At 33.5% G+C, this 27434-nt stretch overlaps 1 protein-coding gene across 3 annotated transcripts; it reads left to right on the top strand.

Moving 5' to 3' along the window:
- Window positions 1-1119: 1119 nt before the first annotated feature.
- On the top strand, window positions 1120-27148 carry tmem268 (transmembrane protein 268). Of its 3 annotated transcripts, none has more exons than XM_030148167.1 (9): window positions 1120-1394; window positions 5299-5431; window positions 13164-13258; window positions 13360-13470; window positions 18006-18158; window positions 20132-20242; window positions 22473-22562; window positions 22800-23018; window positions 26823-27148. In XM_030148167.1, exons 2-9 carry the CDS (start codon window positions 5320-5322, stop codon window positions 26988-26990), a joined length of 1059 nt encoding a protein of 352 aa, XP_030004027.1. In that variant the 5' UTR covers window positions 1120-1394; window positions 5299-5319; the 3' UTR covers window positions 26991-27148. The 3 variants fall into 3 exon arrangements, with proteins under 3 accessions (XP_030004027.1, XP_030004028.1, XP_030004029.1); XM_030148168.1 differs by having other exon boundaries at window positions 13363-13470; XM_030148169.1 differs by lacking the exon at window positions 20132-20242.
- Window positions 27149-27434: the final 286 nt, after the last annotated feature.

Raw genomic sequence — 27434 nt, forward strand, 5'->3', positions numbered from 1 at the left:
GTTATGATGAGGTCAGCTGGTTTCAGTACAATCAAAATTTATTTTATGTATTGTGAATACACTGCATTTGCACTTACAGTGTCCGTTTTTATGTATGTGTGTAATTGCACTGTCTGCATATATTGCTCTGCAGTTGTTCAGCACTTTGCCCTAAACACATTTTTTTTTTGTATCATTTTATTGAATAAATTGGAAGATATGCTTTATTGTTTTTGTTTTTTTTTTACAGATCTCGTTTTAACTACTAAAGGTAAAATGTCGTCGGCTGAGTCAAACTCTGAATGAACTGCAAGTGTTTAATTTAATTGTTTGTTAATCCAATCTATATTTATCACTCTGCTCAATAACAAAACTCACTGACAAGCTTGTTTTTAGTCATGTTGGTCATTTTATTCCGCTCATAGGGTTGTTTTTCATGGATTTTATGGATGTTATGATTAAGTTTGTATGTTATGATTAGGTCAGCTGGTTTCAGTATAATCATAATTTATTTTATATATTGTGAAAACGCTGCTTTTGCACTTACAGTGTCCGTTTTTATGTATGTATGTAACTGCACTGTCTGCATATATTGTTCTGCAGTTGATCAGCACTTTGCCCAAAACAAATTTCCTCTTATGAGTAATAAAGTATCTCTGATGATTTCATCACTGCTGCATGAATAAAAACAGGACATAAACTCCTCAGTTGTCTTTATATTTTTAAGTTGATAGAAAGTTATATATGAAGTATGTATTATATGAAGTATATGAAGTACAGGTCAGAGTTTATTAGGTTGTAAAGTCAGAAAAGGAGATTTAATGTACCTCCAAACTGTCCTCATAGGTAGTAAAAAGTTTGTTTGCATAATCTGTCCTCATGAATCAGCAACCACTCCAGGACTTTGACATCTCAAGCATCAATAAAGTACATCTGGCTTCATTCCATATTTGTACAGTGCTAATTAAAGCACCTTTCTTTTACTCAAACATAAAAATATTTCCTTATAGTTTCATTTGTTCTTTATCCAAGTGACAGTGGCAACCAAATCCTACAAAAACAGGCCTGGATGGACTTTTTTAATTACCATCTGTTAATAAAAATGGGTCAGTTTGCTCAGTTCAGTTCAGTCTACGGTCGTCTGTTGGAGCTGCTGAGAACCACAAACCACATTCCTGCAGTCATGCGGCTGAACTGATCTGAGTCACACGCTACCAGAGAAAGAGAGAAGTAGAATAGAAACTATGTGGAGACTTGTTAGACTGTGAAAGTACACACAGAATGCAGGCACTGCATGTTCTTCAAGGCAACTTCGTGTGGAAATACTGATTGGAAATAAATATTACAGGAGCGCTGGTATGGAAAAACAAACATCACAACTTTTCTAAGGGGATGGACCTTCAGCTCAACTGCAGGTTTGGATGTGTTCAACTTCCTACTTACTATCACTGTTGGTTTTGAGTTTTATTTTCACTTTAATTAAAAAAAAAAACAAAGTTAAACATTAAGACACAAGTCATACAGTATTTTCTTGTGAAATTTTGAGAATACATTTTGTTTCAAGCTCCTACAGCATAAAAGTTTTTATCTTAAACTGTTTGTAAAATGTTACGTTTTTTTTTTCTAACAAGCTGTTCTTGAAACTGTGATGAATCAGCAGTGTGTAGCACCGGACATGTAAACACAAGATGTTAATTTTAAGATAACCGTTTAAACTGATCAGACCATGCTGCTTCCTCTGTTTAGCAGAGAAAACACTGATGCTGCTCATGCTCACACTCAGCCCTGAATGAAAATGAAAACAGGCACAGCGTAAGGAAGCGATGAAACACTGGTTTTGAGTTGGTGCCACTTTATTTTTAGGCGAGAAAAGTGAAAATGAGAGAGTAGTCGAGCACAGAGAGGAGGTCTGTGTTAAAAGATAAAGCTGAGACCGAGGGGATGAGTTGACATCTCTCCTGCAGACTTGAATTTTCACACCTCAGTGGCAAAATTTGGCAAGAGAGTGACATGGAAAGACACCACAGAGAGCTGGATTTGTAGGTGTTCATTTGCTTATCTGTTACCTTCTGTCATTTTCTCAGTTTTACAGATGTTAGGCTGTTAAAAGAAACAGAGGAAGTGAAACTGTAGCTTGTGGAAGGTCCCCTTAACGCATACAGTATATGTCTTATCCTCTACAAACAGACCCAGCAGATACACTGATAAAACATAATGTTCTGGATCCATTTTACACTCTTTACAAGACCGATACTAACAACTGGAAAGGAAGAGATTTGAAAACATGTAAAACACGAAATAGATTAAAAAATATATTGTAAAATGGATTAAAAATAAATATAAGTCTGAAGTATATGAACATTATTTATAAGATTTGGGACTTTTGAGAGTATATAACCCATATTCAGCATATAAATCTTTCAAAATCTGCACAAATAATTAATACAAATGTACTTACAGTGAGATAAGGCTTCATTCTAACATGTTTTGGTCACTTACATAAACTTTCTAGTAATTATCTATCTGTTTGGATATCTGTTTGAGTTGTATAAGGTTGGAAACTTAGAAAAAATGGAAAATGGATGTGGGTGCTTGTCTGAAACTGGGTTCATTTTGGTACCTGGCACTTTTCCAGCTTTTTAGATCCAATAATAAAAGAGAAATTTACATATATTTCCCCTCAGGATGTACCTGATGACCTGATATCTGATGACCTCAGATAAATGCAAAAAAATTATACTCTTGCTCTGAGCCATCCCAAAATTAATGCATTTTTAATAAAAAAAAATATTGGAGCCAAAATGGGACCAAAATTGGGACATGAAAAGCTACCTAGGTGTCAGTGCATTTGAGCTGGAGAACATGGCTTGAAATGGTTTGATATACCACTATAAGTAAAAACTCTGTTTTGTGAAACACTCTGTCTTGCATAATTAGTTTGATTCCTAAAATGTACCTGTGAGAGAATAAAGAGATATTCAAAAAAATAAAAAAATAATAGAAGCGTGTAATGTTTGTGTAATTCTGACCGTGTTTACATGCAGATTTTTGTATTAAATATAATGTAAAATAATGTAAAAATGTGTTTTATCTGAAAAATAGGAAGACTTTTTTTTTTTAACAGATCTCTTTTTAACTGCTAAAGGTAAAATGTCGTCAGCTGAGTCAAACTCTGAATGAACTGCAAGTGTTTAATTTAATTTTTTTGTTCAATCTAATCCATATTTATCACTCTGCTCAATAAGAAAACTCACTGAAAAGCTTGTTTTTACTAATGTTGGTCATTTTATTCTGTTCATAGGGTTGGTTTTCATGGATTTTATGGATGTTATGATTAGGTTTGCATGTTCTGATTAGGTCAGCTGGTGTCAGTGCATTTGATCTGGAAAACATGGCTTGAAATGGTTTTATATACCACTATATATAAAAACACTGTGTTAAATGTGTCAGTCCTAGTGGTTGTTCTAATCCAGACGTGGGTTTTTCATGAATCTCAGTCTAATTCCAGGTTTTGTATGTAACCAATTGTGTCCACTGGCGTTACATGCAGAACCTGCCCAGTTAAACGCATATAAATCCCAAATGATTTTGCAACAGCTGTCATTTTTGTGAAACACTCTGTCTTGCATAATTAGTTTGATTCCCAAAATGTACCTGTGATAGAATAAAAAGATATTTTTAAAAAATCGAAGCGCATAATTTTCGTGTAATTTTGACCATGTTACATGCAGATTTTTGTATTAAATATAATGTAAAATAATGTAAAAATGTGTTTTATCTGAAAAATAGTTTCTCTTTTATGTCAGCAAATATTCATTTTTAAAATAGACCCAAAGTGCTTCCAAACTTGCATCATAACATGAGTCTACATCTGGTTTGAATTTTTAGCCCCATGTCCTGTTTTTAGGACCAGTGTCATAGGTGCACCCATACTCACAACACTTTCATAGGTTTCTTTTGTGCCTCTGTGAGCAGATCTGCAAAGTGAAAAAAGAAGTGATCTTGTTTCGATACTTTTTTTTGCCACTTCAGCTAGACTAAATAGATGTTTTCAGACATTATCAGCAGCACAAACAGACTAAACAGATGTAGATGGGAGGACCTGCCTTAATCTTACAGAACAGGTCAAATCAGAATGAATGAAGGAATGGCATATGATCACTCACTGTAACCTTGAGCAATACACTGTCATTGATCAGTCTCTCCATCATCCATATAATGGATTCATCTTTGACCTCTAACTCTTTCATAAGGTTTCATAGTTTCCTTTTTTTCTTGTACATTTCTAATGAAACAGCAAGTGAAGCATAACAGCAGTCACATGGTGCCTCTAGAAAATCCCTGCTTCCTTTTGTTCATGCTCAAAGTGAAAGGTTCAAGGGTGTTAAAGCGTCACGGAAATTCAAGATATGAATCACATCATCAATCATCTGAAATAAGAATGTAATACTGTAAGTTTAACACATGAGCCGTTAATATCACATGCATACACTGTAAAAAAAAATCCTGTTTTTACAGAAAAAAAACTGGCAGCTGTGGTTGCCAGAACAATACTGTAAAAAACACATCCAACCGTAAACATGTTTACAGAGTAACATGTAGATTTAACATTTTAAACATGTAGATTTAACACTGGATTGAAATGATAAATGGTCTGCACTTATTTAGCACATTTTCTCCACCTTCATGGTGTCCAAAGCACTTTCCAAAACCACCAGGTCCAACTGGGAGCAATTTAGGGTTCAGTGTCTTCCATGGACACTTTAACATATGGACAATCAGAGCCAGGATTTGAACCACCAACCCTTTGGTTTCTGGATGAGACGCTCTACCAACTCCACCAACCCATTCATTTACAAATTTAAAATGTTACATTGTTAAATGTTTACTTTGTTTATAACTTTATATATATATATATATATATATATATATATATATATATATATATATATATATATATATATATATATAAAAGCAAATACACTGTTATTTCAACAGTATGGTCTGTGCAGTTTAAACGGCACCACATTGTTTTTCAATTTACAGTTTGATTTTCTAAAAACAAATAGAAATCCATCCTTTCTACATACAAATCTGGTTTTGTTCACAAACTCTACCTATAAAAACTATAGCTATATTTGATTTAATTATTAACACAAAACTCTTTTCAAATAAACAACTTTGCATTGTATTGTCACTTACAGTTTTTTAATGTTGCAATTTTACAACTTTTTGGTGTTAATTCTACAGTCATTTTTTACAGTGTATGACAAATCCAAATATTCCCTGAGTTTTTAATCCGATCTTTTTCTTCTCCAGGATCAGTGGACGCCAGGAATAATGGAGGATAAAAATGGAGTTTGTCATGTGATGGAAGAGAATGAGGTGGATTTTCAGACCAGACAAAACAAACCCCAGGAAAACAACTACGACAGACCCAGATGGTTAAATGGTATTGTTATTCTTTCATATTTCATAAAAAAAAAACACCCACATTCACAAGTATTTGATTGGTAGTTGTTGGTGTTTGAGGAAACATGTAATTTCTAATATTTTGAAACTTTAAGGTTTGAAAAATCCCCTTTTATCTGACAATACAATGACCAGTAAATGTTGCTCAAGCTCTTTATTGCGGCTTTGTTCATTCATTTATTCACTGAATGAATACATTTTTTGCTCGCAATACATTAAATATACAGTAGTGATACAAAATGTAAAAGGTAATTCATAAAAATTACAGTTTTAATGTACAAAACAAATTAATCAGCTCCAAAAATAGCTAGAAGATAATTTAAATAGAACTGTGTTTTGTCCTTTTTATCAAATTAAAACACTTACAGAGCATGATTTTATAATTGTTCAACAAAATGTACTCTGACAAGTTGGCTTTCCTTTAAAACATTATCGTATCTACAAGATAATCAAATAAATAAAAGGTTTTAGGAAATTAAATGACATTTAATATCCTAGTACGGTAAAACCACTGCTTTATAAAAAAGATTTACAGCCTAATTTTCCTGTTTTCATCACTTGACATTAACTCACAGATTTCTAAAATTCTCTATAACATTTTGTATTATGACAGGATAATATTTTAGTAATAAATGGATAATAAATTTAGCACTATTGTATGATTGCTAAAGTAATAACTATGTAACAGCCAGCAAAAATTCCTGGAAATAATTCCAATATTATAACAAGCTAACTAACTATAAATTACTTTTTTTTTCTTTTTTTTTGGAAAACACTGCGTAAATTAGATCTATAATTCCATGATTTGTTACTTGTAAACATCTGTGGTCATTTCAGTTTAATAACCATTAGTCTGTGCTGTTAAATGCAAAACATGTAATTTAAGAACAGAATAGAATATTATTTATTGTTATTGTAACATGTACAATTGAATGAGAGTGCCATCCAGTACAAAACCATTAAGGATCATATAAAATACATTAGAATAAATATGATAAAACAGCTAAAATACATTTTAAAAAAGATAAGCACAAATGCACACACACCATGTAACATTGCACAATTTCTGTATTAACTGTCCTTGAGTATTGTTATTTTATTATTTATTGCAGAAGGGCACCACAGCAGGATACAACTGAAAAAAAAACAAGACACGAGCAAAGACGCTAAAACAGAAAACGCCACAACACAATAAAAGAGAAATCTACAGCAAACTCGAAAAAACATAACACTCCGAATAAATTTAAATGTATCGAAGTACAGAGGGCAGAGATTACGAAACATGATGCTGTCAAATCAATGTAAAAATGAAGGCATGGAATAAAACAACATCATGTATGTCAATATAAATGAATTACCAAAACAGGGTAAAATTAACCCTTTCATGCATGAATTATGAGAACCTTAATCGAGATTTTTTTTTTTTCCTGAGTGTTTTTATTCCTCTTTAAGCATGAAAAAAAGAAAAAAAAAAAAAAAGAAAAAAACAATGCGATTGAAATTTTTTTATGAACCTATTTTTCATAGAGTTGCAAAAATGTCCACTCAGCTGGACACCATGTGTTAAATTTTTGAAGCAAAGAAACATATATTTAAAACTCATCATCATAAAGTAATAGACTGTGTGAAAACTATGAAATAAAAACATTTTTAATGCAGCTAATCTGATGTTTTCTCATATTTTATCATACTCTAATACCAGTTTTTACACATTTCATAGAGATAATACGTAAAAAAAAAAAAAAAAAACTTTTTGTTTGAGAAAATTAGCTGTTGATTTACACTCAAACATGTTAGTCCAGATCAGGTTTATCAAGAACAGCAAAATTAAAGTAATGGTCTGAATATCAGTGTAGATGATGCATGAGCATCACTGTGTTGGCTGATATCCTCCTGAGGCCCAGGAAAGTGAACATTTTTAGCATTTTTACATTAAACAGTCATCTTGATTAGAAACTGCACAATGCAACAGTTTTTTCAGATAAATTTTTAAAATCATTTTCATTTATTTATTTTTTAATGGAATGTCCTTTACAACAAACAGCATTTTTTTTTTTTGTAAAACTGGCAAATTTTTCTCCCCTACAAAGGACAAAAATGCATTGCTGGGTCTCAGGAGGATATGGAACGAAAACAACTAAACCCATGAATATACAGGGTGGGGAAGCAAAATTTACAATATTTTGAGGCAGGGATTGAAAGACAGTGTATGACCAATTAGTTTATTGAAAGTCATGAGAATTTATTTGCCACAAGAAAATTTCCATAATAGAAAATGTTTTTATTCTATGTGTCCTCCTTCTTTCTCAATAACTGCCTTCACACGCTTCCTGAAACTTGCGCAAGTGTTCCTCAAATATTCGGGTGACAACTTCTGCCATTCTTCTTTAATAGTATCTTCCAGACTTTCTCGTAATAGTTTTGCTCATAGTCATTCTCTTCTTTCCATTATAAACAGTCTTTATGGACACTCCAACTATTTTTGAAATCTCCTTTGGTGTGACGAGTGCATTCAGCAAATCACACACTCTTTGACGTTTGCTTTCCTGATTACTCATATGGGCAAAAGTTTCTGAAAAGGTATGGATAATAGTGTTAGGTATGATTATGACATCAATATATGTTTGGTTTCAAAACAATTGATGTAGTGCCTGCTGAGAAAAAACAACTAAATGTTCATTGTAAATTTTGCTTCCCCACCCTGTACAAGAGAACAGCTGGAAAATAGGTGTCCACTGTAGTGACCACTATGCATGAAAGGGTTAAATATTCAATATTCAATATTCAGTGTCATTTCCAGATCACTCATATAGAGGAAATTGTGTTTTTTGAGAGTCAAGATTTCCCGGATCATAGTGTTTTTAATTATTATTTAACCGCGCTTATAAGTACGATTTATCACCAGGTTGAATTAGGAGATTTAGAGATGATCTTTCTTTTAAATGTGAATCGACATGTCGTCTTTGTGCATTGTTGCAAATTCTACACCCGGATGTAGATTTGTTGGGTGTTGCCCTAAAGTTAATCAACCACACTGATCCATCACACTCTTTGACCTTTTAGCTCTGATCTAAGGTTACAACAGTTTTGACTCCAATGCGTCACTTGCTCAAACCAGACTTACCAGCTCCACAAAATATTTTTGTGTATTTGTCATGGTTGAAAAGGCTGCAAATCCAAGGAGTGACACTACAGATCTGGACCAAGACCTCACAAAAACACCCAGTCCATATATTTGATCACATGATGCCAACAGAAACATGGAGCCAATCTGAAATAAAAACATTTGAAATCCCTGCTGCTATAAGTGCCTTAGGTGTTTTTGTTCATTTGACCCATGCTTTTTATATCTGTGAGGATACATTTCCACCATAAACCATCTGTCCTAGCTGGTTTAAACATTTCCAGTGTTGACCTAATTTATAACCTAATTATCCTTGGTTTATAAATATCTCATAAGGCTACACTTATTGTAATGTAGTAGGTCAAAATACTTCATATTCTTCTGAAAAAGAGCCAAGGTTCAGATCAGTAGAATTTAACCCTTTCATGCATATTGGTCACTACAGTGGACAGCTATTCTACATCTGTCCTCTAATATATTCATGGGTTTTGTTGTTTTAGTTCGATATGACTTAACACAGTGGACACTTTTGCACCATCCCGTACACTGACATTCATACCATTACTATAACCTTGCTGTTCTTGATAAACCTGATCTGCAGTGACATGTTTGAGTGTAAATTAAATTCTAATAAAATTGTGCATATGATCAAATTGTGAGAAAATATCAGATTAGCTGCCTTAAAAATGTTTTGATTTTGTATATGACTTTCTGATATTCAAAAATTAAACACATGGTGTCCAGCGGAGTGGACAATTTTGGGACTCCACAAAAAATGATGAAGGTAGATTTGTTTCTTTATTGCTTTAACCCAAAAAATTATTTTCATTAAAAAAAAAAATAATAATAATAAAAAAATTTTAAAAAATCACTTCGATCAAAGTTCAAATGCAATCGTTTGGATTGTAATTTTTTTTTTTTTTTTTTTTTTTTTACATTCAAACACTTTTTTTAATTGATTTGTTTTTAGTTAAAGCAATAAAGAAACAAATCTACCTTCATACAAAACAGGCTTATTTAAAAAATTCAATTGCGTTGTTTTTTCATGCCTAAAGAAGAATAATAACACTCAGGAAAAAAAATCTCAACTAAGGTTCTCATAATTCATGCATAAAAGGGTTTTAGTAAACTGGAACAAACATATAATAGCATAATATAGTGAATAATATATAATATAAACAGTTTAATACCAATATCTTCAAACAGAGCTGAATGTATATCTGATATCAGAATAAGAACATTTTCTGAGGAGCTAAACCCATATTTTCAGGCCAGTGCTTGATGGGATTAACCTGAAACCGTTTGAGGAGGTTTTCTACCGCTAATCGGCTGCTCATCATCAAAGAGGAAGAAGTTATACTCCACATCCATATCTTGTGGAATGGCTGTGGATAAATGCCCTAAATATGTCCCTGGAATTTGAGAGAAATGTTGAGATGAAGCTTCTAGATTGAGCCAAAATGTTCACTTTATAAAAACACACACGTTTGTAGTAAATCCAATGATCTCTTAATGTTTTCCAAAAAAATAATGTTTTTCCACCAAATTAAAATGCTTTCATTTAGCGAGACACAATTTTGTTGAACCAACTAATTCTAAGTATGTTGAGTGAATATAAAGTATCGGTGTTACTGTTACTTATTTGCAATGTATAGGTCCAGCTGAATTTGTGAAAGTTGTTTTAACATATTTTCTATGGAAGGATTTGACTTAACTGTCTTGGGTCACATTAACTTGTTTAATGGTTATGGATAACTTATTTTGACAGAAATATGTTCAAGTGGTACAATAACACTACTTAATCATGCTGACTGAACAATAATAAAGTCAATTCAACTATTAGATTATAACTATATCTCTGTTCTTAGATCCTTGGAAATTCTCAAACCTTCCCTTCAGTCACAGTTCTGTACTTTTTTTTTATTTTTAATGTTCCTTACTTTAAATTTTCCAGATTCCTCATACTCCACAGGTGTGTTTAAAGGTGCAGTATGTAGGAATCATGTTCTAAGTAATTATAAAATGGCGTTGACTGTCACCAGACATTAAGGAATCATGTTCATTTCAAATACTGATCTCACTGACAGTAGTAGTCCAGACAGAATATTTTCATTTGAAAAGCTAAGAATCAGCCCCCAAATGATGTTCATGTTGTCATTGTGTGTTTTGGTCTGATGCTCCACCCATCACCTGTCTGCCAATCCAGTTCCCAGTGAGCTGTAGCTGGAACATTTCTGATCATAAATGTCTGACGTTAATAAACCTAAAAGGCCTCTTATTATTCCTAAATACGTTGTGACAAAGTCTGTGTGTTTACATGACAACTTTTATTCCTGGTTTAATCTGAATAAATGTTAGATCCTATTTAAGATGACCATGTAAACACCTTATTCCAGTTGAAAAAGAATAGTTCGGAATAAATTTAAATCCGATTAAAGTCACTGGTTTAATCCCCTTTTAATTCCGATCTAAATTTTTCCTGGGACATGTAAACCCTTTATTCCATTTGGACTTTATTCCTTCCATTCTGCACATGCTCGTTGTCTTGTCTTGTCGCGATGACGCACACATTCTGTGCTGGCGGAAGAATATGCAATGCAGTCTAGTCTTACCAAACCGTTCCAGTGGGCTATTCTGATGGGATCTACCAGCCTGGAAAACCCTGAAGGAAGAGTTCACCACTTGTTTTTTATTCATTCATTTGTCATGCACTAATGAGTTCGATAAGTGGGCAAATCAGTTTGCACTGCAGTGCACCGATTGCCTTGTTCTCTCAGCCCTTCCATTAGCTTAGCCTAGCTTAGCATAATGGCTTCATTCCTATGGTCAGACGTAGCCAGGCTTTTATAGGTGATCTGTAGTATTTTATGAGTGATTTTGTGAAATTCAGTTCTCCCTAATCATTACTTTAGTCCGGTGGGGTCAATATGATCACAAATTGAGGCTCAAATCATGGCCATGTGACTTACTACAGGAATGAAATCTTGGGAAATAAAAACTAATGCAAAGCTAAAACGATAAAGCAAAGCTAATTTAGCGCATGCATCCCTTCCAACAAAAAGATTTTCCAACTTCCGTCAACACAACAGTCCCAAGATTGTATGAGTGCAGTAAGTCGCAGATCTAAAGAAATAATTAGGGAGAATCGGATTTCACAAAATCACTTCCAAAAGACTACAAATCACCTTTAAAAAACTGGCTACGTGTGACCATGGAAATGCAGTGACTATGCTAAGCTAAGCTAACAGAAGGGCTGCGAGAACCGAATAAACGTTTCTCATGTAAACCTTTATTCAGGTTTAACATTTCAATGTAAACAGAAGAGAAAATACTTTAGTTCTGAATTAATTTCTTCTGGAAAAATAAATCAGATTTAAAAAATGTCATGTAACCGTACCCAGTCAGAAACAAAAGAAGGATATGTATAGGAGATGATTTTGAAACATAGACTGTCAGCCAGCTGAGCCCATAAAGAAAAAAGACAAAAAAAAAAAAAAGAGACGGATGAAAGCAGAGAAGAATTTGAAGACCGACGCTGGCTAGTCTCACCACCTGGTAAGAGCCACTGAGAGCCAGGGCCGCGGCCTCTTCACCCAGTCCCAGACCATCAGTGTCTTCTCCTGGCCCTGGTGAAGAGACTGCTGGTCCAGGACTGGTGAACAAACTGGGTACTGGTGTTGGACTGGTCTCTTGCCATGGTAGCTCCTTGTAGTACAGTGTTTTCTGTGGAAGTGACCTCTTCATGTAGCGATGTGTAGTCCGAAAAAGGGGGGGGGGTCAGTAGTCCGGCATCCGTGGTTCAGTGGGGGGGGGTATGGTAGCGATCCGTGCCGCTTGTACTTCGTCGAAGTAAAAGTGAAACTTTCACTGGAGTGGGCAGGACATTTATCCTGTTCTATTCTATATTATACTTATGTATAATAAGTCTGGTGAGGATTTTTTTTGTATGAAATTTATGTTGTGGTGGCAAGGATTAGTGGAAACACTAGCAGTAGACGCTCATGCTGGATCTGGCAACCCCTAATCTGGGGGGATGAGGAGAGGATACCACGCTCTACAGTATTTTGAATGTGATTGCAGTACCAGTTTTGGCCACGGTCCTACATACGGCACCTTTAATCTCTTCCACCAGTGTGGTTGAAGGTGGAATCAGCCAGAACACCTGTTCTTGAAGCGGCCATTTTGAAACATCCTGAGTCAATGCGGCCTCGCTCATTCTGGTGTAGGAATCCTAATTCAGTATTGGCTTGGTTATTTTCTAACAGATCTAGATAACATTGGGACTTTAATCCTAGGTTTAGGATTAAAGTTAAGGCTAGATCTGCGCTACACTAAATGATTGCCACCTTGTGCTCTGAAGGGGTATTGCAGCTGGAATTCCTTCCTAAACCCATTAAGTTGCACTGACATAAAGGAATCCTGTAGTTTTAAGGATTTTGTATGTCATGTTAAAATTACATGATGTAAAAATGTTTAACCTCTAAACATGAATTAATATAATAGAAGCTACATATTATACTTATGCTGTAACAGCAGACACCCATGTTGCTTTTTTTGAGTGTATAATGCTGATCTGTGTTTGTCTCAGGTCAGTGTGTTCTGTCTGTGCCAACCTCTTCAGTATTAAACCCCAGCTTTGATCTGACACTGTGCCGGGCCAAGCTGGAGAGGGATGGATTCCAGGTGAACACACACAAATAACTAATATTTTGTTTTTTTTTATCATACATATTCAAATGGTCCTCATATCAAATATTTTTTTTCATTTGTTCAAATTATTGCAACAGATTCCAGTCACAGACATGGAGGATCCACTGAGAACAGCTCTGGACGTTCCCTCAGTCAGGAGATACATGGTCTTCAACTCAGCCCTCTTCCATCTCATAATGGCACCGGTATGATATTCCAGTCTGATAATACATTTATATGTATTTATTTATTTATTCTGAACATGCAAAGAAATGAAATAAAACAAAACAAAGCAAAATAAGACAAAAACTAAATAACATTTAAATGAATCTATCTTGAAGTACGTGCTAGTCTGAGTTTTGCATGATCGAAGAGGAGTAGGAAGATGTCTAGACTTATTTAATCCTACCCCTCAAGCGCTTTTACACCTTTATTACTAACTTAATCAAACAATTCATTTTTCCTAATTTTTGCATTTAACCCACAGCTAATACATAATGCAATAATTGAATTATATACAACAATATGACCATGGCAGTACAGTCACACAAACAGACTCAACAATTCAACAATTTTCATCAATTTTCTTCAATAATTACAGCATATTTATCAATACAACATTGTCAATACAATATGAGTCACTACTTACCTACTGTAAAGGCTATTATTCCTTATTTCTTCTTTAAAGCTACAAAAAGCTTTAATTCTATATACCAGTGACAGACCTAGGCCTTGGTGTTCTACCTTACATAAACCACCTTTTAACATCAATACCATCAATAGTGCACAAAAAACATAACATAACAAGATATTACATCATAGACAGATATGTCACGTAACACAAATCAATGCCATTAGAGAAGCAAGAAATCTAATGAACACATCTCAGCCTGTCTCCTTTCACTACAGCTGCACCACATACATAATCTCAAACACAGTCATCAATATTTACTAAATAAAATGGCAAAAACATAAAAATGTTGATAAAATATATCATACTCTATATATAGTTTTTAGGACATCTATAACCAAATCCAAAGCCATTTTGGGAAAACACCTTTTGAATCCAAACCAATATATTTTGTCTTATGCAAGTCAATACAGATAAAGTTTGCTAACTGAGAAAGCATTCTCTTGAACCATCCAATCAAATGATGCGAAAATGTCAATATTATAGTATATCTGCTGGATCGCCCACATGTGGCTAACATGAAATCTGATTGGTTAAAGCAACAGGTTCATTCCATTAATGTGAAAATACAGTTGTTGATTCTGAGCCTCAACGCAGATTTCTTTTACCTGGTAAGACATAAAATTGAAATACAGTCGCAGAAAAAAATTTGTTTCCTTCAATTTCTTGTTCATTTTAATGCCTGGTACAACTAAAGGTCCATTTGCTTGGATGAATATAATGATAACAACAAAAATAGCTCATAGTAGTTTAATTTCAGAGCTGATATCTATCCATTTAACATGTTTTCTTGATAATAACCAAAATCACTTCAGTTCTTACATCTATAGCTATGTCATTGTACTGACAAAAACAGTGCTTTTAGGCATTCCATGTTTTCTTTTCTGTCTGTTTTAGTCACATGATACACACAGGAGTTAGTACTGGATTACCATTGTTTTTGATGACTTTTGATGGTCTAATAATTTTTTCTGCAACTGTATATTTGGACAAATTCTGTAAGGTATACTTACACTACTGGAAGCAATGTAAGCGAGAGAAAAGCAAGAAAATACAGATAGTAGACTATTGGGAATAATTTAATACAACTTAATGAAACAAAAATACAAATGTAGGGTGTAAATATAGGTCAGTGATTCTAAGTTATTAGGCCAGCAGTGGTTATAGCCCACATGTACTCTATATACAAAAATTATAGGTCAAAGCAACTAAATGGAACAAACAAAATAAAATGTTGGACTTTTTCATGTGTTTATTGTGGAAAATGATGGAACATTACATGCACACGCTAGGATGGTCATATGTGTCTTTGTCAGGTCATACCCTATACATTCACAATGAAAGTCTTAGAGCTCACTTCTGATTTACTACTCATATTTAATTTAAATTTGTTAAGCTGTTTTTAACTGTGGCTACTACCTGATCAGTCATGGTCCTGAACTGAGCCACTTGCACAAAAGTGATGTTATTGTTTCCATTAGTAAAAAATCTGACAGACACTGAAATGCTCCACTACAGCTACAAGTTCTGTAAAAGTACTGTATATCATGTCACTGTGCAGTAAAGTGGTAGCTGTCAGTGTTTATGGTGCTGTTTTACTGCTGCATTCACATGTGTGTTGCATTTTACTGTTGGGTAGAGCTCATCTGAACCACTTTATAGCATCCATGTGACTTCCTCCTGTGCAGACTTGTGATGAATTCCATTTGTGTATTGTTTTGTACATTTTTCAGCTCTTTCTTGATTGTTTTGTTAATTTTTTTAATGATTTAGTAAATTTTTGTTGATTTTCTTAATTATTTAGTTGTTTTTTTGTTCAATTTCTTGATTATTGCATTGTCTTTTTATTTTTATTTATTTTTTTTATCATTTTGATGCTTATTGTGATCATGTTGATCTCATGTGGTCAACGAACGTAGGCAAAATACATTCAGTCTTCATTTTTACACATCCTTATATTTCCAGAGATATAAAAATACCCTGATAAGTGTATTCATTTTCAGTTTTAAAAAAAAAATGAGATGTGATAGGAGTTCATTTTTTAAGCCTGGATCTTAAGTAGACACTACATTTCTCTTTTGTGCAGTGGCCCAGAGGTGCAACTGCCCAAAAAATTATCCACTATAAGAAAAAAACAGAGAACAGCCCAAAAAATTATTCCCCTTAAGAAAAAAAAAAGAGAACAGCCCAAAAAATTATCCACTACCCCCCCCCCCCCCCCCCATAAAAAATCCACTACAAAAAAAAAAAAAAAAAAAAACAGCCCAAAATTATCTACTATAAGAAAAAAAAGAGTTTTGGGGGGGCTACTGGATAATTTTTGGGCTGTTCTCTTTTTCTTTTCTTATAGTGGATTTTTTTTTTTTTGGGGGGGGGGGGGGGGGGGGGGGGGGGGGGGGGCTGTTCCCTTTTTTTTTTTTATAGCGGATAATTTTTTGGCCTGTTCTCTTTTTTTCTTATAGTGGATAATTTTTTGGCCTGTTCTCTTTTTTTTCTTATAGTGGATAATTTTTTGGGCTGCTCTCTTTTTTTCTTATAGTGGATAATTTTTTGGGCTGTTCTCTTTTTTCTTATAGTGGATAATTTTTTGGGCTGTTCTCTTTTTTTTTCTTATTGTGAATAATTTTTTGGGCTGTTCTCTTTTTTTTTTTTCTTATAGTGGATAATTTTTTTGAGCTGTTCGTTTTTTCTTATAGTGGATAATTTTTTGGGCTGTTCTCTGTGTTTTTTCTTATAGTGGATAATTTTTTGGGCCAGTGGATAATTTTTTTGGGCTGTTGCACCTCTGGGCCACCATACTTTTGGGTATTGAGCAACAACGACAACAAAAAAAACCTGAAACTGTTGACCTAGAATGATGTAAAACACCAGATCAGAATTGGAAAGATGTGGTTCAGCTGATTTAAGCTGTTCACACTAACAGAACTAGCAGAACTGTATCACATGTGAGCAAAAAGTGAAGGACTAGATCAGATATTGTGGTGGTGGAGGAATCTCAAATGTAAAGACATGAGATATAGGCTTACAAATCTGGAAATCTCAGTTTAATGTGACATGGATCCAAAGGCAAAGACTTTATGAATACAATTTTGTGTGTGGTTACCAGGATAATCATGATAACAGAAATAATTAAAGCTTACAGTTTACATAGTTAACAGGTTACGTCTAGTGTTTATCAGTGAAAATCTGCTGTTGACTCTGTTCTCATGCACAGTAAAAGTTCAGCTGAGGACATCTAACTCAGGCCCAGTAAGGACATGAAACTCAGGTCATTTTAGGACAGTTTCAGTTTTCTGAAACACTCACAACATTTCCTTCCTTTTGTGGGTGACCTACCCTCAATCACCAATCAATACAAGTAATGGCAAAAAAGCTGGATCAGACTCACTTCAGTCTGCAGCCTGAATGGAGTCCAAGGTTATAATAGTTTTGGATTTTTCATTATAGTTTAGTTTTATTTAGTTTTAACTTTTTTCCCCCTCTAATTCAGTTAGTTTTACTTAGTTTTTAGAGCAGGTTTGCTAGTTTTTATTAGTTTTCGTTATTTTCTAAATGCTTAGTTTTAGTTTAGTTTTAGTTTCTTTATATCTTTTCTCTTCTTCTCTGTCGTCGTATTCAAATAAATCCCAGACAGGACTCTGCTGCTTTCTCCCAACTTTAATTTCCATGTTTCCAGGTAGAGTGGGAACGAGAAGACGCCTAAACGACAAGTGACAAGAAGTGATGGACCGTTAAATATCATATGGTGCCAGCAGCTAAAATTGCTTGAGGGAAAAAAATTGATTTTATATCAATCCGACACTGACAAAGATGAAAACTAAGGGAATTTTATCCATAATTTTTATCTGTTTTAGTTAGTTTTGTAAGCACACAACACAGTTTCAGTTAGTTATGTTTTTTTCTTTTAATTATAGTTTTTATTTATTTCAGTTAACCAAAATGTTTTTACAATTCTAGTTTTCATCATTTCGTTAGTTTTCGTTAACGATAATAACCTTGATGCAGTCTACAGCTGATGTCCATATACAGTCTGTGTTTTACCTCCACCAGGTGCTCTACATGGTGTTATGGTGCGCCGTCTTCTCCACCCTTCACCTCTATATCCCAGTGAGCGACTACTGGGTCCTCTGTCTCTCTGTCAGCCTCGTCGCCATCTTCCTCACCAGTGCCATCATCTACATTCTTCACCATAGTAACAAAGAGGTAAGGAGGATATAGATGAGGGGTGTCGAACTTATTTTAGCTCAGGGGTCACATAGAGCTCAATTTGATCTCAAAAAGTAAAATAATAGCCAAATAATAACCTATAAATGATGACAACTCCAAATTCTTCTCCTTGTTTTAGTGCAAAAACTATTCTTTCACTAAAAAATGTGAATTACATGAACAACCATAAACAACCTGAAATTTATTCTGAGCATAAGTGAATTTTTACCCCACCCCCTGAAGGGATGGGAAGGCAAGGGGTATTGTTTTTGTTCCAGGTTGTTTCTTTGTTTGTTTGTTTCTTTGTTTGTTTGTTTGTTAACACACTAGCAGCAAAACTATTGGTTGAATTCATACCAAATCGGGTTTATTGACTGCCAGTGACCCAGAACAGATCTGATTACATTTTGGGAAATGTGGGCCCAAGTTCAGATTTTTTATGAATCTTTTAAATCTTTTTTTTACTCATAATGGGCAAAATTTCAAATGTAAGTAACAGCAAAACTATTAGTTTGAATGCATACCAATTTGGTTTATAGATTGCCAGTGACCCAGAATAGATGTCCTTGAATTTTGGGAAAAGTAGATTTAAGTGTCAGATTTTTTATGATTTTTTTAAATTCTTTTTTTCCCCAGTTACTTACAGTGGGTGAAATTTCTAATGTCTCTAGCAGCAAAACTATTGGTTGAATTCATACCAAATTTGGTTTATAGATTGCCAGTGACCCAGAATGAGTCTAATTACATTTTGGGAAAAGTAGGTCCAAGTTCAGATTTTTTATGAATTTTTCAAATCTTTTTTTTTCCCATTTACTTGTAATGGGCGAAATTTCAAATGTCTTTAGTAGCAAAACTATTGGTTGAATTCATACCAAATTTGGTTTATAGATTGATAGTGACCCAGAATAGATGTCATTAAATTTCAGGAAAAGTAGGTCAGAGTTTGAATTTTCTATAAATTTTTTTTATCCCCCCCATTCACTTACAATGGGTGAAATTTCACATGTCTGTAGCAGCAAAACTACTGGTTGAATTCATACCAAATTTGGTTTATAGATTGCCAGTGACCCATAATAGATCTTGTCACATTTTAGGAACAGTAGATCAAAGTTTCAATTTTCTATGAATTTTTTAAATTCTTTTTTTCCCCCCCATTTACTTACAATGGTCGAAATTTCACATATCTCTAGCAGCAAAACTATTGGCTGAATTCATACCAAATTGGGTTTATAGATTACCAGTGACCCAGAATGGTTGTTATTACACTTTGGAAAAAGTTGGTCAAAGTTCAAATTTTTTATTAATTTTTAAAATCTTTTTTCCTCTCCCATTTACTTATAATGGGCGAAATTTCAAATGTTTATAAAAACATCAATTTTGTTTCAATTTACTCCAAACTTGGCACATATATAGAGGCAATTGAGATGCTGACATCATCACACACAAATATAAGTTGACATCAGCTGGATCGATGCCAAAATAAACTACAATACATGCGTGGGGCGGGGTTTGTTGTGTCTGGCACCACATGTTAACAGTGTTATGCATCAACTTATCATTCATACATCTCCATTACAGACCTCAGTGGACACAATACATTTAGTAACAGGCATAATATTGTCAAAATTTAGGACTTTGGAGTTGTCATTACTTAGAGGTTATTATGCTATTATTTTACAGGTCTGACCCACTTGAGATAGAATTGTTCTGTATGTGGCCCTTGAACTAAAATGAGTTTAACACCCTTGACTGTTAATGTCTTCAGTGTAATTTTTCCACTTCACTGGATGTATGTTTGACCCCCCTGACATAAATACAATGAGAATATTAGTATGTAAATAATCTTTTGAGTTTTAGCTGTGAAGTCAGACCAGAAATATTGTTAAATCTGAGTCAAACTTGACGTTAGAAGAGGATTAAGTTGTCACCTCTAGTGAAATAATCCATCACCAATCCTGTGTCTGTGACAGATCACCATGAATTTAGATGTTCGGCTGATCCAAGTGAATGAGCTGATGGTGAAACATAAGCTGCTGGTGGCTGTGGCTGACTGGGTGCAGAACTGCACAGGAAACATGCAGGTTGTTCTTTTTAAATCAATTCAATTGTGTTTTGTTTTGTTTCTCTGTTAAACCTGTTTGCGTTCCTCTGTGTGCTGAATCAGGGAGAACACACCCACGTAAAAGTGAAAAAAATGACTGCAGGATAGAACAAAACAAAAATCACAAAGCAAAAACACGCCACTAACCAGCTGAGACACAATAATTGTGGCTGCACCAGTTTGTTTCATTTTGTAGAGGTTTTTGTTAAATGAAGATTACATTTACTTTTCATCAGACAGGGACAATGCACAATGTAACCTGAAAATGGAGAGATGCAGTATGCCAGGTTGTAGCACTAGTGCTAATTTCCACCTACAGTCCCAGGGCAGGTTGATGTTATCATTAAAAAAACAGACATTAATAAAAACTAAAACATACAAAAAACAGTAAAAAAAAAAAAAAAAATTAAAAAAAAGTTTCTTTTACATGTAGATATAAAGATTACATGTAGTGCTATTTTTTACATTTTATGATCTCATACTGAAACACACTTTTCAGAAAATCCACTCTAAGTAAAGCTTCTGCAATGAAAACTTCATTTAACCCTTTCATGCATGAATTGTGAGAACCTTAGTCAAGATTTTTTTCTTCAGTGTTTTTATTCCTCCTTAGGCATGAAAAAACCAATGCGATCGAGTTTTTTTTTTTCTATGGAGTTACAAAAATATCCATGCATTTAATTTTTGAAGTAAAGAAACATGTGCTTAAAACCCAGTATCAGAAAGTGATATGAAAACAATGAAATAAAAACATTTTTAATGCAGCTAATCTGATGTCTTCTCACATTTTAACATGTTCTAATGCTAGTAATTACTCACTTCATGGAGATAATGTGCAAAAAAAACCTTCTTGTCAAACAAATAACAATTGATTTACACCTAAACATGTTAGTGCAGATCAGGTTTATCAAGAACAGCAAAGTTACAGTAATGGTCTGAATGTCAGTGTATGAGATGGTGCGTAAGTGTCCACTGTGTTGGCTGATATGGAACTAAAACAACAAAACCCATGAATATACAAGAGAACAGCTGGAGAATAACTGTCCGCTAGAGTGACCTATGCATGAAAGGGTTAAGTAAAAGTATCTAAGTATCAGCAGTAATATGTGCTTTTAAGTATGAAATGAGGGTTTTTGATTGACTTTGATTGAATTACATTGGTAGATTTTTTTGCTTGAATTAAGCCAAAAAAAAACAAAAAAACATTACTCTTTAGGTGATTGTCTTATTTTAAGTGTGATGAAATATTTTGCCAAGAAATGAGAAAAATACACTTGGTAAGATTTAGATTTTTGTAGTGGATGCACCACCCTATGCTTTGCAATTCGTACTGTTACTGTAACTTTACTGTTCTTGATAAACCTGATCTGCACTAACATGTTTGAGTGAAAATCAGTTGCTTGTTATTGTTATTAAACTGTAAGTAACAGGTTTTTGTGGGGTTTTTTTTTTGCATATTATCTTTATGAAGTGAGTAATGACTAGTATTAGTGTATGTTAAAATGTGAGAAAACATCAGATTAGCTGCATTAAAAATGTTTTCATTTCATACTTTTCACACAGTTTATCTGTAAATAGGGGGTAGGAGTTCAGAAGTTTTTACTTCTTCCTACTCCTTTTAGAACATGTATAATTTCATTTCATTTGTTTTATTATTATTATTATTATTATTTTTTTTAACTATTATTTATTTATTTTTTTATTTTGTTGTTTGTTTGCTTATCAATCATTTATGTACCAGTACTTATATTTTGTTGGTTGATTTTTGTTTTGATTTCACTGTCTACATGTTCGAAATAAAGATTTCATTCATTCATTCATTCTTTCATTCAGATATGTTCCTTTGCTTCAAAAATTTAATTCATGGTGTCCAGCTGAGTGGACGTTTTTGCAACTCCATGAAAAATGGGTTCACAAAAACTATTTCAATCGCATTATTTTTTTTGTTTTGTTTTTTTTTTTTTTTTTTAATGCCTCGAGGAATGAAAACACTCACAAATAAAAATCTTGATTAAGGCTTCTATAATTCATGCATGAAAGGGTTAAAGTAAGAATACAGCATAAAGCACCTTTAAAGTATTTTCCACCATGTGTTTCTAGATCCACTAAATCTGTGTGACATTGAAAGATGAACAGCTATCACAATGACAAACTGCTTTTTTACTTCACTAATTGAAGTGTAAATTCAGTTCCTATGTGTCTGTCTGCAGCTGTTCTTTGTTTACTGGGACATATCTCACTGTCTGAGGACGCTGTCTGAAACTTTAGAGGAGCGAAGCTTTGTGGTAAATGACACCCAGGTGAGTGAGTCATGGATACTACATCTGTCGCTTCCTTTGTTCCCCTGCTGCTTTATTGATTTTCCCTGTGCTCCCATGTTGCCGCTTCCTCAAAATCAATAGAAATATAATTCTATGAGCTGTCGAAAAGATATTTATTTCTGGATCAGTAGTAGTGTTTGTAGGTCGGCGTTGTGTTTCACAGCTGTCATTTTTTACAAGGTGGAGGAAAATGAGTAAATGTTCCACTTTCCCCAGAACAAACTGAAGAAGAAGATGTCTCATCTGGTGCTTGTGACCGAGGTCACAGATGCCGACTCTGAAGCCGGAGGGTCAGATGTGGAACACAGTTCAGATGAACACAGGCCTCTGCTAAGAAATGAGGACACAGAATGCAGTACCGCATCCAGCCAGCGGGAGGCCAACAAAGTCACCACCAGCTACAGCCTCATTCCTAATGCATCACTACCTGCTCAGGTGAGAAACATGATGCTGCAAGGCTTCTAAGTTTTCTCTCTCTGGATCTGAGTGGACTTATGAATAGTTCATGTCCGAACACAGAGATCTGACTACTGGTGAGATGAGTTTAGGTTAGAAAGGATCCATTACTGATGATGGATGGAATTAAACCAACAAATGTAAAGTCTAACAAGTATATCTGCCAGACTTTTAAAGAATAAAACTGTACCTAAAGGCATGTTTTACTGAAGATCCAAAATCAAAACTACATGTACTCACCTTATAAATGCTGCCTAAATAAGGTTACAGACGTACATTTCACACTACATAAACCCTGTTCCTGCCATACTGCTAAATCTACTGACACCAATATTTTTTCTATTACACAAACATCTTTTTTTTTTTTTTTTTTTATCACCTGTTTTGTGTGAATCATCGCAAAGTTTTGGATAGAACTGAAGTACTATAATTTGTAAACTATTAGTTCTATTATCAGTTCTTGACCAGCATATACATAAATCAGATATTTTACAGGATATTTGAGTATTTACCTTTATAATGGCTGTATAAAAAGACACAGCTGTGCAGTAGTAGGCTGCAGTTTATGCCTCATTACACCCATTATAACAACTTTTCTTTGATAACTTTCACAAAATGTTGGACATATATATATATATATATATATATATATAATTTTATTTTATTTTTTCATTTATTGTCAGTTAATGTTCAATGCACCCTTGGCAAAAGTTTCCTTGAGTTTCCTTAAAATGTCTCCAAATCTAATGAAAATTAATGAGATGACAAAAATGGATGTACGTGTACTGTATATAAAAAAACATAGAAATATGAAGCAAATGTATGCCAAAAAAGGACAGTGTTTGGCTTATATACAATAGAAATGTAGCTGAGATGTTATGGATTTTACTGTACATACTATATATTTCTTCTTATTTCTTCTTTTTTTTTTATTACTTCTAACCTTGTGTCTTCAATGTTGGTTGTCTGTTGGGGTATCTATCTATCTATCTAGCTAGCTAGCTAGCTAGCTAGCTAGCTAGATAGCTATCTATCTATCTATCTATCTATCTATCTAGCTATCTATCTAGCTATCTATCTAGCTATCTAGCTATTTAGCTATCTATCTAGCTATCTCCATCCATCCATCCATCTATAATAGTTGTGTGGTGCGTTATTTTAAACCAGGGGTGTCAAACTCATTTTCTTCCGTGGGCCACATTCAGCCCAATTTAATCTGAAGTGGGCCAGACCAGTAAAATAATAGCATGATAGCCAATAAATACTGACAACTCCAAATTATTTTAGTGCAAAAAAATAACATTAAATTATGCCAATATTTACATTTACAAACTATCCAAACAAAAAGGATGTGAATAACCTGAAAAAAATGAAATTTATTAAGAAATATAAGGACAATTTTATCCATATTATGCCTCGACTTATCATTTTTTATACATGTGCATTACAGATCAGATCTACGAAGGCACAAAACATTTAATAACAGGCAGAATATTGTTAAAATTGCACTTAATTTTCTTTAGACATTTCAGGTTGTTTATATTTGTTCAAGTTATTCACATTTTATTGTTAAAGGACAGTTTGTTAATGTAAACATTTTCATAATTTAATGATTTTTGCACTAAATCAAAGAGAAAAAATTGGTGTTGTCATTATTTATAGGTTATTATTATATTATTTTTGAGTTTGATGCCCCAACTTGTATTTTGCAAAGTCATCCCGCGGGCCGGATTGGAACCTTTGGCGGGCCAGTTTTGGCCCCCAGGCCGTGTGTTTGACACCTGTGTTTTAAACTGTGCATAGAAATTACAGATGTACATTATTTAGCCTTCACCTCATTGAAGTTATGACCCCTCATATTTCTAAAGTTTCATGTCATATATCAGCCCCTTTTACCAACTGAACAGAAAGCCAGACAGTATATTACTAACCTTGTACTTGGGTGCAGAATGTAGAGCCTGCAGCTGTGATCAGTGAAGGACCTTCATCTCAGAGCTGGGCAGATGGGCAACAGATTTTCTACTTATAATGCAAATTAATTCTTAAACAACCAAGAGTTTCCAAGATTACCTTTTCAGAACAAACAAGATGCAGAGGACACAAAAATTCAGTGTCTCTTTAGTGCCCATAAAATATAATAAGTACAGAATGTGCTTTTCACATATAAAAAAAATAAAATATATAAATAAAATAAATATAAAATGTGATTGTTTCATCTAGTCCCTTTTTGATTTTAACTTTATCAAATAATTTTAATGTTTGTTAAAAAAGTAGATGGGGGGGATCTATCCTGGCTACCAATGGGAGAAGGAAGGATACACCCTGGATGTGTTATGTACAAGGTTTTTTTTTAAAATTAATTTCTGTGTTAATCTGTGTTCATTGGAAAATACTGTGATACACGACTGAAAGACTCTGAAGTAGTGACCATTTTTACATCTATGATAAAGTCTTTTTTTCATTAAAAGTGGATAAATAACAACAAAAACAAACAAACAAACAAATAAATAAATAGAGTAACATCTGTATTGGCATTAGCAATCAGCCAGAATGTTATTTTAAATATCAGTATCAGTATCAGTATCAGTATGGTGCATCTCTAACAACCACTCCTGGTGCTTATCAGGGAGTTGACTTCACTGTAAAAAAAAAAAACGGTGTTATTCCAGCAGCTGGGGTGCCAAAAAAAATACTGTTAAATAACAGAAAATAACCATCTCATAAAAATACGGTAATTTTCCATAATTAAAATACAGTTTTTTGCCCTAACTTTACATGAGATTTTGTATATTTTTTTGACTTTTTAATGTTTAATAAAGAATATTTACATATATTAAAACAACCAAATTACCTATAAATATGGACGAACATTGTTATAAAACAAATAATATGGCTTACATGTTATACATTCACAAAAACACACTTATTCAACATTTTTGTTGAGAAACCTCCTGTAATCACACAAGATATTTGTCAATTAACAAACAAGTCTTGTTAAACTTACACAACAAATACTTCTTTTACAGTTACTTGTCAGTAATTTTATCTCTTTTTTTTTTTTAACAGTATTAAACTTTAAATTAACAGTTTAATCGCATAAATAGAAAATAAATATTTGTGAAATTACGATACATTTGCAAATGTATTTTAATCTCACAAATCATCTTACAAATACAGAAAAAATCTGTAAAATAAACGGGAAAAATTCTGTTAAACTCACAGAACAAATACTTCTTTTACGGTTAATTGTCAGTAATTTTATCTCATTTTATTATTTTATTTTTTTACAGTATTAAACTTTAAATGAACAGTTTAATCTCATTAATAGAAAATAAATATTTGTGAAATCACGATACATTTGCAAATGTATTTTAACTCTATTTTTCTGTTAAAAAAGAAAAAAAATCTTTTAAAAAATGGAAATTTTACGGTTATTCACAGTTACAGTTTTTTCATGTTATTTATTTGCCACATAAAATCACAGTCTATTTTTGTCATTTCATTGATATTTTCCTGTACCTTAAAAATACAGAAAAAATCTAAAATAAACAGTAAAAACTCTGTTAAATTACAGATTTTTTTTTTTACAGTGTTTTTACCGTCTTTCCTTCCTATATTTCCTTCCTATCTTTATTAAATTCATATTCATTATTCATTTCCTTTTTTCAAAGGGAGGCATGTGTTTTATATAATGTTTTTTCTTTTTAATGTATTTGTCATTGAAAAATTGCATTCAAAAAACAGTTATAAAGTGACTGATGATCATTTTTTATTATTCTGCAGGCTAAAGCCTACCAGCTGCTGGTGACCTACAGTTCAGCCTACGTGAAGCTGCTGGTTTCTGAGCAGCTGCTAGGACTGCCAAACCATCGCGTCCACCCACAGAGGAACCACTGCCCCATGGCTTCACTCTGTCTGTGCCAGTACATCCAAACCAAGGTCCTTCTGTAGCAGCATCCAACCAAGACACCTGCAGACTGTATTATGTCCAGGGAAAGTGTTTCTCCTCAGCATAGGAACAAAAACTACACTCAGGAACACTTTCCACAAAGAAACTGCTGAAAGTAGGAAGTCCTGACATGGAGCTTCACATTCTGCTGCAACATTACTACAACAAAAGCAGTATGAAGGAAAAATAAATGGTTTATAATTAGGCTATAATCTTAAAAAATCTATTTGTTGCTTTTTACTTTTACTTAGTTACTTTCTTTAGCATTAACCCTTTCATGCATTAATTATGAGAACCTTAGTTAAGATATTTTTCTTGAGTGTTTTTATTCCTCCGTAGGCATGAAAAAAACAATGTGATCAAGTTTTGTTTTTTTGTTTTTTTTAAGTAGTTACAAAAATGTCCATGTATTTAATTTTTAAAGTAAAGAAACGTGTTTAAAACCC

This window comes from Sphaeramia orbicularis, chromosome 11 (assembly GCF_902148855.1).
Source record: "Sphaeramia orbicularis chromosome 11, fSphaOr1.1, whole genome shotgun sequence".
NCBI classification, from domain to species: Eukaryota; Metazoa; Chordata; class Actinopteri; order Kurtiformes; family Apogonidae; genus Sphaeramia; species Sphaeramia orbicularis.